Source organism: Bos indicus x Bos taurus, chromosome 5, assembly GCF_003369695.1.
Source record: "Bos indicus x Bos taurus breed Angus x Brahman F1 hybrid chromosome 5, Bos_hybrid_MaternalHap_v2.0, whole genome shotgun sequence".
Classification (NCBI taxonomy): Eukaryota; Metazoa; Chordata; class Mammalia; order Artiodactyla; family Bovidae; genus Bos; species Bos indicus x Bos taurus.
The window spans coordinates 99,191,896-99,210,514 of NC_040080.1; the positions used below are offsets into that span (position 1 = coordinate 99,191,896).

The window sequence follows — 18,619 nt, forward strand, 5'->3', positions numbered from 1 at the left end:
AAGAGTGGGGTAAGGTGTTAACATTATGGACACTGGGCTTGGAAAATAAGGCAAGTATCATGTGATAACAGCCTTACCCCCTCTTCTTTAGGTAACACACATAAAAATTTAATCCCTTCAAGTTTCATCAAGGCAAAATATATTTACTGTAGAATTGTGTCCTTAGATGGCTAGAGAAGGGAAGAAGGGAGGGTGGAGAATGGAAGGGTTATCCTCTCATGTTTCACAGATGTTGATTTCAAGTTTCCACCTGGTAACAGCCTAGGGGCCAGGGCATAAAGATACAAGTCAAAACATAGAATCACACAGAGAACTGACAGCATCCAGCAAGGGAATTACAAAAACTCAAAAAAGCTTTCACAGGCTGAATAAATATCTTTCCTTGTATTTGCACTTTCTTTTTTCTATTTACTGAATTTGGAAAGAGCCATAGACTTTATTGCCTTTTCAAAGTTCTGGATTACATAAAAATATAGCCTACGAAAATATAATTTTTCATATACAAGCTAAATTAAATTGTGATCATCTTTTAGTATCTATGTGCTTTATTTAAAAAAAAAAACACACACATAACTGGTAGACAACAAGAAAGGTTTTAAATTATAAGTAAGGAAAGTAATAAATGGTGTGCTTTTCATATAAAGTCATGGCTTACTTCCAGGGAACTTTAGAAATATGTTCAAGATATATAGAAAACCTCCATAGCATAGTACTTGAATTTTTGAATGTGCACAAATAGCCCAAGGCAAGTAAGAATCCGAATGAGTACTCATTTATTTTCATAGCCCACACTTAAAATAATTTCATTCCATTTGCCAGACTTACACATCCTGAAAGCAAAAACAAAACAAAACAAACAAACTGTCATTTCGGAAGTATGATAAATGTGACTCATAAAGAAGACTAGAAAGAGTGGATAAAGGAGTAGGGTTGGGGGTGGGGAAATAAACACTTTCGTTACAATTTCAGGGAAATGAGTGGACACAATGAAACAAATTCCAAGTCAAGTTGCTCCACTACTATATTACAGAAGCAGTTTAGAATTTTAAGCAGATGCAAAAGGAATAAAGCATTTAAATGGAGAGAAAAAAAGGCCGATAAAGTTTCTGGCTACAATACAAGAGACATATCATTACCATATGATCTAATGTGGGTGTCAGCCGGATTGTGTTCATTGAGGGAAACCTTATTTTTTAACTGTGCTATGGAGTAGAAGCAGGAGGTTTTCAGCCTAGTGACAGTCACAGAGCAGCACCTTCCCCCTCCTCCTTTCCACACCTGCAAACTCTTTTGCTTGGGCTGAATATTTAGTGTAATTACATCTCAGCTTTGAGGGCTCCCGTGGCAAATCCCCGGATTAAAAGGTATGGTTTTCAATAATTGTCCTGAACTCTGCTACAGACTAATAAAACTTTGATCAAGTTAAGAAAAAAGGAGTTATTTGGTAAGAGAAAAAGAGAAAAAAAAATGTGTACTGAACTTTTAGTAATGTTTATGCAGTGTTTTAAACAAGTATTGCTTGAAAACAGAAACGAAGTATTTGGTAAAATGGTTGTAATGCATTGTTTTAGTTCTTTCTCTCTGTTCTTTGCAAAGATGTTTCTTAGAGAAACTATAACCTAACACGGTGACTCTCTTTATTGATATATTTTGTGTTTTTACTATGAAATGTTTAGGAAATGTTTATAGAAAAGTATTCTAGACTGGCATGCTATTCATAGTTGGATTGTATATTTAAGAATTTATTCTCCTCCTGAATTCTTGTATATTTTAAGAACTTTTACACTTCAGAGAAGTGAACTTTGGTGATTAGTTATAGAAGTCTAGTGTATATTTCTACAACTTAGAAAATAATAGAAACTGTCACCAGAGAGGTGAAAACCAACACTGACTCTATTTATGCTGATTATTAAGGACCTAACTAAGCTAATCTCACAGTTAGCTACATAGTTACTAAAATGTAAAGAAGAGACTCTGCCAGAATTTTTTCTGCAAATGAAATTTTATCATAAGATACATTCACTATAGAATGAAAGTGTGGGTTATTTTCCTTTCTAATTTCAAAACAGGGTAACATGATGACCACTGATTAAGTGGGCTCCCAGTGATATAAATACCTGCGGCTTTTTCTTCGAATTGCTATTTTGACCAGAAAAAGAATCAGATGCCTCCTATAGTACCCCTTATTGATAGATGGATACTGTTTTACTGTTTACTTTTAACTTATTTCTATTATTATTGAGGCTTTTAATTCACCCAGTGCTGGGGGGTTTAATTTGCTCTGTATTTAGAGCTTCACTTATCTCCTGAGGTATAAATTTTGACTTGGAAATTCACGCCAAAGGCGTAAATGACATCATACAAATGCTGATCTGAATGGTATAATTTAATGGGATGTCGTTTACGAAACCTAAAATTATTATTTTTGATAGAACACATTAAATTATGGCAATGAACTTTACTGAAGTAGTGACATTCTTAGCAATTAGTATTTAGGAAATAGGCATACATTTTGAGAATACTTAAAACGGTTGAAATAAAATGTTAATAGTACATCATCTCAGTAACAGTCTCCTTGATGTCTACTTGGGCTACTGCTATAGGTTTGTTTGTTTTCCTGATTTATTAAGAGAGGAAGGAAATGATAAAGAGACTATCACTGTCAGTAGCCTGGATTAATTATTTTAAGATGCTGTGTTTTAAGTATTATGATACTAATCTAAAAGAAGTTATTTCATGGAGGAATTTGTGGAAAATACCTGGCCATATTATTTTTCCCCAGGACATTCAGGGTTAAAATGTCCCCCCCACCCCCGCCCCCGCCACACACCCAAGAAAATGATAAGTAATGGAAGCTAAAAACTGTCTGTTTGAGTTCAGATTCAACCCAAAAGAATATTGTGTAGAGAATTTGCACCATTTTAACAAGAGTAAACAAATGTAAATGATAATATTCCCCTGAGCTAATGTTTAATATTCTGTTTTTTGGATTCGTGAACCAGGCTTTCTTTTTTTTTTTTTCTGGAGAAAAGATCAGAAACAGACATCTGCATTAATTTCTCATTGCTATTTATTAAATCTGCAATTAGTTTGCTTCATTTTTCTCAAAACTTGCAAGACATGAAATATGCAAGGCTAGCAAACTTGTGGTAAACCGTAAACATTGCATTTTAATGCGAAACAGACAGAAAACCACTCCCTGAGATCCAGTCCAAGGGAACCCTGCCAAAACAATAGGGTCTCCTTTAAAAGGCAATGCAGTAACTGAGTGGGAATGGGTTTCCAGAGGGAATCTGATCCTGAATTTAAAGGGGCAGTGTGAATAATAATCTTCGTGGTATTATGTTAAAGTCACTAGCCTGTATTGCAAACGTGCTGCCTTTGACGTGCTTCAGTAATCAACTAAGAATAAAAGTGTAAGAAATTTTAAAACATTTGTTTCCCCTCTAGTGGATCTAGGCAAACATTTCCAGAATATATATTAAAGTTAGCACATATGAAAACTTTATCTTTTCTGTATTGCTATCATTTGGATAGTGACTGGAAATAACATAATTAAAGATGATGAGACTAAAGATCATATCTACAATGTGTTTGGGGAATATTGAGCAGTTTTAATGGAGTTTGAAAATATAACAACTCAAAATAGACTGTTCTATCCATGATCAACTACTTTTCATTATTCAGATTTATTAAGATTTTGTTATTCAGATTCATTTAGTTCACTTCAGCCATCTAAACAACCAACTCAATAACAGAGATGTATATATATCTCGAAGGGCTTGTTAAATGAATGAATAAAAATGGTATAGATGCGCTGAAATCATATTTTTGTCAATTTGTTTACAAAATAATCCTATTGGTAAAATTAGATAACATATGTCATATAAAATAAAATAAAACCAGATAGGATTTTCCATATGTGTTTACTGGTTTACACAGTCCTTAAAAAGGATTCATTTGAGAAACCACCCAAAAGATTTATGTTAAAAACTGAATCATGCTTATATCAAGCTCAGGTTTTCAATTTGATATCTTTCTTACGCTAGAAATTCACTATTTAAACAAAGATAACCATATTTTAAAAAATCAAATTTGGTTGCTTAGAACAAATTGAATAACTTGTATTATTAATAAATTGACGGTCAACTGAGTCATTTATGGGCAAAATATTGTGCAAGGCCCCGGTACAGAACAAAGGATAATCAGACACGCCCTGAAGGAGTACATCTTCGAGTGGGGGGGCAGGCCAAGCACGCAAAACAAATTACAATATAATGTGATAAGTTCTTTAAAAGAGGTAAGCAACGTGCCTTGGGAGCACAGAAGAAGGAGAACGCAGCATCCTGCCCGGATGCCCGGGAATACACAAGGGAAACCCATTATCTTATTTAGCCTTTACAACACTCTCACAAGGTAGGTATTTTAAATGGTGATTAGCTTTGAGTGTCAGGGTTGAGGTGGGGACTGGGAGTAGAGAGAAAATGGAGAGAAATGGTGTTAAGTCGTGCATGGTCTTATTTGCAACAAAGGGGATGGAGACTTTATTGGCAAGCTGTGAGAAGTCAGCAAAGGATTTGCAGTAGAAAATTAATACAATGAAATTGAATTTTTAGAAGATGACTTGGGCAGCAGAGTGGAACATGGCCTGGAGTGGAAGAAATATTTGAGGCTGAGACTATTTGAAGGCTCTTGTTCAGTGATGAGAAGGGTCTGGACTGGGATAAATACAGTGGGATGGAGAAATCAGATTGGCTTCTAGAGATATTTCTGAGCAGGAACTGGAGACTCTCATGTGTACAGACAAAACTTGTTTAACTGTGGCATGGCTTGTGTTGAGTGAGCATTGAAAATTTCAATGTGATTTATCATCTCAACAGTTTTACAGGTTGACTATATAATCTGTGGTCTTAATTCAGACCCCAAATTCAATGAAGTGATTCAAATACTTTTTAAATTTTTCTTCATAAGTAAACAGTGCAAGTTCATCTCTACTGAACCTTATTACCTTCCAAATATATTTCTAATGTTCTGCTCCTAACAGTACATAAAATATTACTTTTTAATGCTTTTTTCTATGTGCACTCCACTTATATAACACATACATTAGGCAAGGCTATTCTTCTAAACCTTCCGCTATTTCCCAGGTTCCTCGGTTGTGAAAATATACAAGAGAAATCATGAAGGCAACTATCATCTTTCTCTTGGTTGCACAAGTTTCCTGGGCTGGACCATTTCAACAGAAAGGCTTATTTGACTTTATGCTGGAAGATGAGGCTTCTGGGATAGGCCCGGAAGAGCACTTTCCTGAAGTTCCTGAAATAGAGCCTATGGGCCCAGTCTGCCCCTTCCGCTGTCAGTGCCATCTGCGAGTTGTCCAGTGTTCTGATCTGGGTGAGTGGGATGCCGGCTGTCTACCTACCTTGTCTGCTTTATTCATGGGAATGGCTTCCCTGGGAGCGCAGCATTTTCAGTTTTAATTTCTGCAATTCCAAATGTGAGAGACAGTGCCACCTAATGAGGAGTTAGGGAAGCAGAGTAGAAGTGAAAGAAGTTAAGTTTGAAGTTAGGAGACTTGATTCTTTTTTTTAAGTCAGAGAAGCATCGCTCTGCAATCTTGGACACATCACTAAAAAAATTTTTTTCTAAGGTTCATAGCTCCCCTTATGTAAAATAAAATTTTGAACAAATAATATCTTGTGTTCTATGATTCCAAGGTGATAGATTATTTTAAGTCTGTGATTTGCTCCCATGAAATCTTAGATATTAAGAAAACCCGGGTGATCTCTCTACTCTTGGCTTAGCCCAGATAGCAGGGTTTGAACAAAACTGTAAAGTATGCAGTGTTATCAAAAGCAAAACCAGTAAACTTTTAGAACAAAAATTTATCTTTCAAGTACCAAAATACTCTCATAATCCCTGGGTCTTAGTTTTGTCTCTGACTTTGGAATTTTGTAATCTAGCTGTTTATATTCTTTAGAAAGTTTCAAAGAAAATCTTTATAACTAAGTCGTGGTATAAATATTCGATATGATCACGAAGCCTATATCTTTAGCTTAACACTGCAGATGCATTTTGATTTATTATCTTTCAAGAAAAATTTGGCCTGGGAATTCCAAGAGCCATATACTCAGAAGATAAATCTCCAGAAAGCTTGGAGCCCTAGCAGATGAGCCGAAGGGAAATGAATTTAGCTTACATGGCAGCTGATTCACATTCCTCTCTTCTTTTGGTTCATTTTCTTACTGGAAAGAAAAAAAGAAGGAAAAAACCTCATAGGATGATTCTGCCATGGAGCATTTTCTTATAGAATAAACCCCGTAGCTTTGTAGAGTACTTATTTGAGAAATCCGATAGTTATTCAGAATATGCTTTCTAGGGGTATTTTGCAGGAAAATTTTCCACTAACTCCTAGAGCTGGAATAAACACATACAGGAACCCAGGAAAACATGAAGCATGTTAAATAGTAACAGCTGCTGAAATGCAAACACTTTGAACTAGATTCTTCGATGCTAACATGTACTGTATCGCCATTTAAACCCAAATGAAAAATGTAAAGGGAGATTTTGTAAAAGGCTACAGGATAATGCCATTAGATTAATTAATTACTCTTTCATTCCGCAGATATTTTGAGATCTTATAATGGGTCAGATCTGTTCTGGGCCCTGCGGAAAAAGCAATGAGGAAGACAAATATGGTCCCAGTTCTTGTGGGTCTGTTATTCCACTGGTGATGACTTTCCTTTTTTGAATTATATATTCAAGACAAAGGGGATTAGATTACTACCAAATTCTACAGAAACTTTTATAGCATCTAGAGATTATCTCCATAACTGGTTTAGACAAGATATCTAAAGAAGAGAATAAACATGTGATGGATATACCAGTAGTAAAAATTTTCAAATGTTGCAAAAATGGCTGGGTTCCTAAGAAGTGTGACAAAAGTGGAATCTCACTTTGCCTGAGGACACGTTTAAAAGGATCCATAATTACCCCTCACTACATATATTGTCAACAATAGAGTTGATATTTTTAAGGAGGATGGGTCCAGTCACTTCACTGAAGTTTTATTTTTTTCCATATAGTTTTACTTTGCTTTCTTGATAAATAACTCATAAATCTTGACTCTGATGAAAGCATTGGGACAGTTTATTATTGTCTATCATGAAAATTTCCCAAGCCTATTGTTCAAAACTAAACAGAAAAATGTAACCTTAGGAAACATAAAGTCATTGATGTGGCTGTTTCGTGATACAGTTTCTTGGTTGTCCTTGAGATTGTTTTGTTTATTTTGTGTTGTTTTCAAATGAGAAAGTTTTCCAAGTTATCTTCTTCTCTAAGATTTCAGAGAATACAGTATTCCTTTGGGCTTAATGATCTTATTTACAGAAGTAGCTGAGATTGAAATAATGATTCATTTTGGGGAGCCATGTTTGAAGAGGAGCCCTGAGTTCCAGTGAGCAGTGAATGGTCTCATACAAGTTACTTTTATTATTTTTTTTAATTTCACAGATGAGTAGTTAAACACATATTCAAAAATTGGTCAGGTATTTCTATAACAGAAAATACATTTTTAAAAAAGAAAAGCAATCCACTTGCCTTTAAAGAAAACACTGCATTCACATTTTCAACGACAACATAGCCTCTGCTCCCTTTATGATCATGGTAAGCTGTTCAGAGTCTTAACATTTTTATCTGCAAAGAAATCACAGTCCTAAAGATCTTACTATCTGTGTGAAGTACCTGGCCCATAGTAGAGGTTCAATAGGTTTTTCCTGTGTGATGATCCTGTGTGATGGAGGAAAAATGAAAGAAGCATAGGAAAAAGCAAAGAAGTGGACAATTTCATTCATAGTAAAAGCATGCATGCTAAGTCACTTCAGTAGTGTTCAACTCTTTGAAACCCTATGAACTGTAGCCTGCCAGGCTCCTCTGTCCATGGGATTCTCCAGGCAAGAATACTGGGGTGGGTTGCCATGCCCTCCTCCAGGGGATCTTCCTGACCCAGGGGTCTGGCATTGTCAGGTGGGTTCTTTACCACTAGCGCCACCTGGGAAACCTAAAATAAAGGCAATGCAGTTTATTTTTTAAATTCTCTAGTGAGCTGAACATGAAGCTTGAATTATTATCATTTGTTGTTCTTCAGTTGGTAAGCAAAGAAAAAAGACAGTGCACTTTGGGATAAGAAATGTGAATGCTTATCATATAAACAATTAATGTTTTCTTAAGGATTATTTTTACCAGAGCTTTTAATGAACAGGGAGGAGCTTCAGTGTTGAAGGATAATAGTGCTTTGTCATCTTATTATCCAAACAGTGTTTAATGTAAGCAAACGTTTCTTTTTAAAATGTCTGATTATTTTGCAGTAAGAAGTATTTCTGACAAAGTTAAACAACATATCATTAAACAGTTCTTTCAAAGCTGAGATGTAAAAACTGTGAAATGAATAATGAATAATCAGCCCATGGGAAGCTTGAAGTGTTCAAGAAGACCCATTGACTATTTTAGTTCCTAGTTCCAACTTATCTGAATAGTATTATCGTATGTTTTTCTAGAGCATGGGGGATTGAAAAAGTAAACATATATTTTAGCCTAAGAAAGTTATGAATTCTCCATTGATATTGACCAAATTATGTGGCTGAGCTTGTATTTAATTTGTAATTTGAACCATAATTTTATGAGACACATATATTCTTTTCATTATCTAGCCTCTTAAGGCATAAAAATATACTCATAATTATAGCATTTATAAAAATATCAATATAAAAATAAATGTAGGGTTAGCAAATTCAGAAACCTATGGATTTCCTTAAAATAAGAAACCCACAATGTAACTCATTCTTGTCAGATCTTTTGAAAAGATGCTTTATTTTACGTACCTAGTACCTTAAGGGAAGACGGTTCCCTTACTTATGTACTCTTTGGCCCAGCCATTCATCTTTGGATCAAGTGTCACCAAGAAGCATTATTTGGTACTTTCATCTCGTTTATTAAAGACAGATCAGCCCTAACTGGTGACATAAGCATAAATATTGCTTTTTGACTATTCTTCCAAATTAAAGCAATGTTTATTAAAATTTTTATTATAAACAACTTTCAAAAGACTTGAAATACCCTTAAAAACACTTGATCATGGGAAGATCTTGGGTTATGAAGTTCGACATATATTTTAGCCTAAGAAAGTTATGAATTCTCCATTGACATTGAAGGTTATCAATGATATCCAATGATATCAAAGGATATCAAAGGATATCTCTGGACTCGAGTTCAGCTTTACCGTTTATGGTGGTTCAGACAGCAGTGAATCTGCCTGCAATATAGGAGACCTGGCTTTGATGCCTGGGTTGGGAAGATCCCCTGGAGAAGGAAATGGCAACGCACTCCAGTATTCTTGCCTGGAGAATCCCATGGACAGAGGAGCCTGGCGAGCTACAGTCCATGGCGGGTTGCAAAGAGTTGGACACAATTGAGTGACTAACATGAAGACTGAGACCTATAACTTTGAAACTTTCAAAGCCTGTCTCCTCACTGGATAAATGGGAATATCTCTTACTTCATTAGGTAAGAATAGAAAATATTTATACAAAATATTTTTCATAGTAAATGTTATGTCCAGTTTACTACTTAAGTAAGCTAATAACATGAGGCTATTTCTCATCAGTTCAGTTCAGTCTCTCAGTCGTGTCCGACTCTTTGCGACCCCATGAACTGCAGCACGCCAGGCCTCCCTGTCCATCACCAACTCCTGGAGTTCACTCAAACTCACATCCATCGAGTCGGTGATGCCATCCAGCCATCCCATCCTCTGTCGTCCTCTTCTCCTCCTGCCTCCAATCCCTCCCAGCATCAGAGTCTTTTCCAATGAGTCAACTCTTCGCATGAGGTGACCAAAGTACTGGAGTTTCAGCTTCAGCATCATTCCTTCCAAAGAACACCCAGGGCTGATCTCCTTTAGAATGGATTGGTTGGACCTCCTTGCAGTCCAAGGGACTCTCAAGAGTCTTCTCCAACACCACAGTTCAAAAGCATCAATTGTTCAGTGCTCAGCTTTCTTCACAGTCCAACTCTCACATCCATACATGACTACTGGAAAAACTATAGCCTTGACTAGATGGACCTTTGTTGGCAAAGTAATGTCTCTGCCTTTGAGTATGCTATCTAGGTTGGTCATAACTTTCCTTCCAAGGAGTAAGCATCTTTTAATTTCATGGCTGTATGGTTTTTATTTTTATATGAAATTAAAAAACACTAAGTATATGGCTTGCCAAGCTGGATACAAAATAGCACCTTTTCTCCCCTCCTTCCCCAAAGAAAGCCATATCACAACCAAATATAAATAGGCAAAAATTAGAAAATTGTATAATTATCAAATTAATATAATTATCAAAATAGTATTCTCCAAAGACTATTCCTTTGAACTAAATTGGTTTGGTTGAGAACCGAACCAATTTAGAGAACAATAAAGTGTTTGGCTATTTTATAATCATAAATGATTCACAACCTATATAGTTAGCCCTCTAAAGAAGAGGCCAGAAGGTGGAGCATTTTATTTTTCCAGGCAAAAGCATTATGAATAACTAATGTTCTTAAAATGTATCTCATGATGCAAATAATATTTTACTTGTCTAAAATCTCAGGAAAATGTACAACCCTTTAAATTGCATAGTTTACTTCTTTTTAAAATCATTTTGCTTCAATTAGGAAAATTTTGTTAGTGGTCACCACTTGGTACTTAGATCCACAACATCTAAGGGGAAACTGTTTTTTTAGAAGCAAACCTTATGTATGAGGTAAATGAACCATTAGAGTTCTTCTGTGAAATCATCTTGGAAGAATAAATTAGTCCTCTTTGTCAAGGGTCAGAGAGAATGCTGAAGGCTTAGTTGCTTTCATAATTTATATCTAGCTTCACATCAGCAGGGGTGAGGGATGACCCTCATTCAGAGTTTCAAATGCATCGAAAGAGTATCTCTAAGATGTGGTACACGCAGGAGGCTGTGCACGGAGCATGCCCATTGGTTGCCTAAAGTAGTTTGGGGTAGGAGTAGAGCAAGAGGAATACTCAGGTATGATCCAGATAACCAAAGCCTCTGACTCAAGGGGTTAAAGAGAAGGAAGAGAGGAGTCAGAGAAGGCCAAAGGAAGCATCTGTCTCCTTGATCTGACTGACAACTAACATATCCCTGGTTTCCTTCTTAGTCCCAGAGGGGAGAAGGAGGCAGCTGTGTGGGATCAAGGCATTTGGTTAGACTGCAGCTGTGATGCATTCTCCTCTGGAAGATCATTCCTGGCTCCAGAGGACAGGATGGGAATAGGTTAGCCAGAATATCAATTTCCTGGATGAAAGAGGAAATGCAGAAGACTCTCTAATCTTAATTTTCTCCTTCAAAAGAGTAGCGAGAAAATTATATATTTCTTTGAAAATAGGCACAAAGGAGAATTAACTCAGTTTGCAATCCAGTCTTAATAAAAGGAAGAAGCCCTGTAGCAGCTACACTGTAACACTCAAGATTCAATTAACCCTTGACTTAGTCTGAAGATGGTTTTCAGGCAATTATTTCATCTTGTCTACTTCCATGTTTTCACTGTAATCTTTATTTGCCTTGATGACTACAATAATCAATTAATTACATTTAAATAGATGGTAATTATTCATTACCTTTAATTACCTATTTAAATATCTACTTTCTGGGACTTCCCTGGTGGTCCAGTGGTTAAGACTGTGCTTCCAAAACAGGGGCAAGAGTTCAATCCCTGGTCTGGGAACTAAGATCCCACATGCTACATACACAGCATGACACAAAAAATAAAAAAATAAAACCAACCAAACAAAATGTAATTAGATTGTTATATAAAAATAAATATCTACTTTCCCTACCAGAAGTAAAGCATGGTGATAATTTATCTTTTGGCCCTCCACTCCAAAAAGTTATACTTGGTAGGTTCTCAAACATCAGTAAATGCTTGATATGAATAAATTAACATATACATGCCTTAGTGCTTGAATGAGTGCTTAATTTTATTTTCTTGACTCTATCAAGCTGGAAACAGGATAGAACATGACTGCCTAGAAATTAGGAGTCAGGAAACTGTAGTGTTTCCTTTCTTATTCTTTTTGAGGATGACTGTTGAACCAGGAGTGGGCTTCCCTGGTGGCTCAGGGGTAAAGAATCTGCCCGCAATGTGGGAGACCTGGGTTCAATCCCCGGGTCAGGAAGATCCCCTGGGAAAGGGACTGGCAACCCACTCCAGTATTCTTGCCTGGAGAATTCCCTGGACAGAGGAGCCTGGAAAGCTACAGTGCAAGGAGTTGCAAAGAGTAAAACATGACTGAATGACTGACACACACATAGAACCAGGAGTAGGTTTCCAGGTGGCTCAGGGGTAGAGCCTGCCTGCCAATGTAGGAGATGCGAGTTTGATCCCTGGGTCAGGAATATCCCCTGGAGAAGGAAATGGCAACCTGTTCCAGTATTCTTGCCTAGAAAGATCTCATGGACAGACAAGCCTGGCAGGATACAGTCCACGGGGTCCCAAACAGTTGGACACAGCTGAGCATACACACACACACACACACACACACACACACACACTCAGAATCAGGAAGCTCAAACTTTCCTTAAGTTATTTGGAAAGAGAATTAAATTAAAGGGAAGTTTTAGTATTTCTGAATCCAACTGCCATCAGTGTTAAATTACCATTTTTAAGAGAAGAAGGAAACGCGCATGCCTTTAGCAGAAATGTTTTTTGATGGATCTGGGACTCCATTATATTATACTGGTCATGTGTCAAAACTAAGTGTATCACCATTGTCTTGATTATTACACTGGAGACAGAAATATTTAAAAAGTGTTGGAAGTCAACGAGAATAAATCTTGCAGTTTGGACCCCTGCCACAGGTCAGAGAACAACAAAAAAGGCATGGTATTTTAGGACATCCTGGCCTTTGTCCAACATGATGTTTACCAGATTGCTGAAATTTACTAGCACAACAATACCATTCATCACCGAGACAACTAGAAAAAAAAATACACTTCTTAAAAATACAATTCTTATTTGCATTTATTTCAGAAATGAGTTCCTGGTAATGTCTTAAATAGAGTTTTTTATTTTATTTATTTTATTTATTTTAATTATTTTATTTTTTTAATTAATTAATTAATTTTTAATTAATTAATTAATTTTTTAAAATTAATTATTTATTTTAATTAATAACCCAATTTTAAAGAAGATAAAGTTTCCTTTACTGAATTTGGAAGAGCAACTAAATAATTCAGTTTAGCCTTGAAAACAATTGCATTTTAACAGAAGATTTAGAATTCTATTAAAGAATGCTTATTGAAAAATAATTGGATTTAGGAAACCACTTTGTTCCTGTTACTATTCTGAATAAATATTACCTCAAAACTTAGTTACTTAAAAATAATTTTATTTGCTCATAATTTAAGCTACAGAAAATTTGAGCAGGTCTTAGAAGGCTGCTCTCCCTTGTGGTCTCTTAGGCATTTGCAGTCAGGTGGCCATGGTTTCCCAGATGGCGCTAGTGGTAAAGAACCCATCTGCCAGTGTTGGAGATATAAGAGGTGTGGTTCCATCCCTGGGGCGGGAAGATCCCCTGGAGGAGGGCATGGCAACCCACTCCAGTATTGTTGCCTGGAGAACCCCATGGACAGAGGAGCCTGGCGGGCTATGGTCCATAGGGTCACAGAGTCAGATGTGACTTAGCACACATGCATGTTGGCTGAGGCCGTAATCGTGGTGAGGCTGACCCAGTCTGGGTCAGCTCAAGACAGCTCACTCTAGTGACTGACAGTTGGTGCTGCTGTTGCCTGGGAGCTCAGCTCTTCTGTCATCTGGAGTGTCTTCAGGTTGCCTCACCAACTCAGTGGTCTCATCGTAGACAGACTCAACTTACATGACCCCACACTTTCCCCAGAGCAAGCATGCCAGAAGAATTGGATAGAAACAGCCTTTTCTGACCTAGTTCCAAAAGTCATGCCATGTCACCTTCGCCACAGCCCCTTGGTTCTGAGAGACATCATAAGGCCATGCCAAATTTGAAGGGAGAAGAATTTGACTCCATCTTTCAATGGGGTTGGACAAGTGTGTATTGAATAAAAATATGTAGGATCCCGAGTTTCCAACTAAGACCTGGAGCAGCCAAATACTTACTTTTTAAAAAGAAGGTCTATTTTAAATGGAGGCAGGAGCTATCCTCACAAAGGTGTGTGTGCACATATATATGTGTATCTGGTAATTTATATCAAAACTAACCAAATTTCCCTATAGGTTTCTGATTTTGACACAGACTAATAAGAACATCATCATAGAGTCTACCTGATCAGCATTTAGGAATCAAAGACTAGCTGATATTTAATGGTCCTTCCCTTTGTGACATTCTAAGAATACGTATCTAGGATTATTTCCCCTTCCTATTCTTCCTGTAATTTCTGAGTGAGCTCACTTAGCACTCTGATGCCTGTCTAGCCCTTTTCAGTATGTTATTGAGTCTGATGTCAGAACAGTTCTTGTTAGGGATACGAATAGGGATGACAGGAAAAAAACAATATCCTGTTGGAAACCAAGAAATAGTTTTTTCATCTGCATTTTGTCACCCCAGTTACATGAGCTCGTTCATGTCAACTAACTTTTTCTAAAAATCATCGAAAAAACGAAATTTTCATAGTGCCTTACCTATTTCATTTGGTTGCTGTGAGATTAATGAGGTAACATATTTTCATTTTTTATAAGTTGTAAAGCTATGTAAATATAAAGTTTTAATAATAGAACACAAATCTGTTAAGTCTCTCAAATGAATATGAATTTTCTAGCAATTCAGAGATTGTAGGGTTATGATTTTAATCATTAAGATGACTCTCTAACAACTAAGCTGCAAAAGCCACAAACCTGATTTTTTTCTGTGGTAAATCATCAGGGGAACAATGTATATAATTCACCCCACGTAGGTCTTGTTATTATAATATTCTAGAATGACAACATAATCAAAATGATCAGCCATCCAGATATATCATTTTTTGTCCACATCTGAAATGAACCTGCACTTTGGCACTGAACAACTGTTAAGGCAACTTTGACACTGAACACTAGAATTCACATTCAACAATGTATAAAAGTAAGCAAAAGTGGGAATTAAGACTTGGACAAAGAAGCGCATGAAGTAATAATAAAATGTAGGCAGTAACTTTTTTCCAAATGAAAGGAAACGTGTCTTTTCTTCATTAAAGAACACTAATTATCAAAGATTTGGCAGAAGTCTGACACTCTTTAATTGCATGAAATTAGCAAACTGACATTTCTGAAAATGGCAATGATCATGAGTATATAGTACAGTTAAATATCCTCCTACAAGGTAGCTGTTCTGTGGCTTGCTGTTTGTCACTGAAAACACTTCATTTCTGTTATTCTTCTGTGAACTATTTCTGTAGTTAGTTCTTAGAATATATTTATGCATGTGCAGAATCACCTGCATTATTGATATTCAAATTTATAACCATAGCTGACCACTGAATTGGAAACTATAGACTTTTTCCCACTATCATCAGATCAGTGATAATGTGAAAAATTCTTTGGAAAGAAATTAGAAGTTGGTGATTTCAGATACATTTTCTGTAATTTCCAAGGACATATGAAGATAGAAATATGGTAACCTTGATAATCTACCTTCATATGCTTATATATAATAAAAATCAAAAAGATATCTTTCCAACCTAGTTATTAAATACTCTGTTGTAATTTTCCTTTTAATTGAAAACTGTAGATTGAATTCTTTTTTCCATGAGAATTTGGGCAATTTCTATCTTGTGCCTGCTATATCCTCAGGCAGGGCCTGCCTAATAAATTAATGATGTCTAAAAATATTCAATAAGCCTTTATTGAATGAATGAAAGAATGATCTTCAGCACTTCAAGTTTCAGATATAAACTTTCAGAAGAGGTTAAAAAGCATTTCTGATTTGTTATACAATCTTAAAATATTAATATGAAAATGATCATATGAATTTGAGTTAATAAAGTATCATCTTATATTAATATGGGACAAAGCCCATGGAACAAACAAGGCAAAAGGCCTCATAGTTTAATATTATCTCCATTAACATTCAGCATGATAATTTATTTTAAATGCCATACCTTTTGAATAAAAGCAATTTATCCTTATACATCTAGTGGAATGACTATGAAAATGTTTCTTTAATGCCATAGAACATTTAGTTTTTCAATGTATTTACATTTATAAACTAAAACCTCAGTCATTTAGATCCAAATTTAAGTCTGAAGGTAATGCTTTGTATAATACACTTTAGAGAAGTTAGAATCACAAATTTTATTCATTTTATTCTGATTAATAGTCATAAAATTGATACTGTTTTGTGATTTAAAACTGAAAGAACCATTCTCCCAAGAGTTTGAATAAATTTTCAAGTTGTTGACACAACAGCATGGTTACATATTCACATAATTTAAATTTTATGTGTAGATCTGTGATAGTGCTAAGTTTATCAAAAGAATATTTGATGATGTGGTTAAAGTTGTCTACTGAAAGCATGTTTATATAGAAAGGTATAGATTTACAAATCACTCCCACTTAACACTTATCAAAGAAATGACTCTAAAATAAGAACAATGAGGTGAAACACACTGTGTACTGAGACATTTGAACCATACCTGGCAAAAATCTTATTTTTATTTTATGCAAAAGAATCATTACATGGGTAAATAGTTTGCTCTGTTTATGATTTTTTTTAAATAAACCCTTTGACTTTGTTAGAAAAGGTAAAGCAGATATTTTAAACAACAGTTGGTATAATTCCTCAGTTCGGTTTAGCTCAGTCGCTCAGTCGTGTCCGACTCTTCGCGACCCCATGAATCGCAGCACGCCAGGCCTCCCTGTCCCTCACCAACTCCCAGAGTTCACTCAGACTCAGGTCCATTGAGTCGGTGATGCCATCCAGCCATCTCATCCTCTGTCGTCCCCTCCTCCTCCTGCCCACAATCCCTCCCAGCATCAGAGTCTTTTCCAATGAGTCAACTCTTCACATGAGGTGGCCAAAATACTGGAGTTTCAGCTTTAGCATCATTCCTTCCAACACCCAGGACTGATCTCCTTTAGAATATAATTCCTAGAAGAAGACAAATATGATAGTGGAAAACTATCACTGAAATACTAATGTCTTTGTAAACACATTCTTTGTGACTCTGTGGTCATGTGTCCCTTTTTTAATGACTGCATGTTGCTTTTTCTCTCCTTCTAGGTCTGGAAAAAGTGCCAAAAGACCTTCCTCCTGATACTGCGCTGCTGGACCTGCAAAACAACAAAATAACTGAGATCAAAGATGGAGACTTTAAGAACCTGAAGAACCTTCATGTAAGAATTGCTATTTTCTTGAGCTATAACAAGATCTGACTCAAAGTATTTTTGAAAACAAAATGTAGGTAAAGTCAAGAGTGCTCTATGGTAATACACAAGCACATAAGTGTTTATTAAATTCTCTTTTTAGGGAGTGATGGAGTAAAGCAGGATATTAACCCCTAAAAATCAGAGCCAATTTTCTCACATATACCCCTATATAGGCTTCCCAGGTGGCTCAGATGGTAAAGAATCTGCCTGCCAATGCAGGAGACTTGGGTTTGATCCCTGGGCCAGGAAGATCCCCTGGAGAAGGAAATGACAACCCACTCCAGTATTCTTGCCTGGGAAATCCCATGGACAGAGGAGCCTGGCGAGCTACATTTCATCGGGTCACAAAAGAGTCAAACATGACTGAGCTACTAACCACCAGCAACAACTCCTATATAGCTTTAGTATCCGCTGTCTAAAAGACACATTATATCTTAATCTTCTCACATTTCATCGATAACAATCTTTCTCTTTCCAATATCTTTCCAGAACGTATTTCAACAGTGGAACAAAATGGACTGATCTTAGTTTATTTCATTGTTCTGTTTTCTTTAGGAGGCTCAAGAGACATGGGTTTGATCCCTAGGTTGGGAAAATCCTCTGGAGGAGGGCATGGCAACCCACTCCAGTATTCTTGCCTGGAGAATCCCATGGACGAAGAAGCCTGGCGGGCTGACTCTGTCCATGGGGTCAGGAAGAGTGGAACACAACTGAGCGATTGAGCATGCACATGCTGAATCCTTATCTGTATCTGTCTGTATATTCTGATTTTTCACTTCCCTCTAATCTATTATAAGGTAACACAGTCTACCAGTCAGGATTCCAGCAGAAAAGGGATATTATAATCAAGACAGTATCTACTTATCAACCTTCAGACAGCCAAGATAAGAAAAGCAATAAACATTTACCCAGTAGGAGAAAATTTGCTGCTGCTAAGTCGCTTCAGTCATGTCCAACTCTGTGCGACCCCATAGACTGCAGCCCACCAGGCTCCCCTGTCCCTGGGATTCTCCAGGCAAGAACACTGGAGTGGGTTGCCATTTCCTTCTCCAATGCAGGAAAGTGAAAAGGGAAAGTGAAGTCGCTCAGTTGTGTCCAACTCCTAGCGACCCTATGGACTGCAGCCTACCAGGCTCCTCCATCCATGGGATTTTCCATGCAAGAGTACTGGAGTGGGTTGCCATTGCCTTCTCTGAGAAAATTT

At 36.6% G+C, this 18,619-nt stretch overlaps 1 protein-coding gene across 2 annotated transcripts in view; it reads left to right on the forward strand.

Moving 5' to 3' along the window:
* Positions 1 to 984: 984 nt before the first annotated feature.
* DCN (decorin) overlaps positions 985 to 18,619 on the forward strand; it is a 38,933-nt gene continuing 21,298 nt past the window's right edge. The window contains exons 1-3 of one of the 2 annotated variants that reach the window (XM_027543178.1): positions 985 to 1,364; positions 5,148 to 5,394; positions 17,270 to 17,382. In XM_027543178.1, the coding sequence (XP_027398979.1) occupies positions 5,181 to 5,394; positions 17,270 to 17,382 (327 nt within the window). In that variant the 5' untranslated portion in view covers positions 985 to 1,364; positions 5,148 to 5,180. Of the gene's footprint in view, positions 1,365 to 4,203; positions 4,417 to 5,147; positions 5,395 to 17,269; positions 17,383 to 18,619 lie in introns of those variants that run through there. The other variant, XM_027543176.1, reaches the window with a different exon arrangement.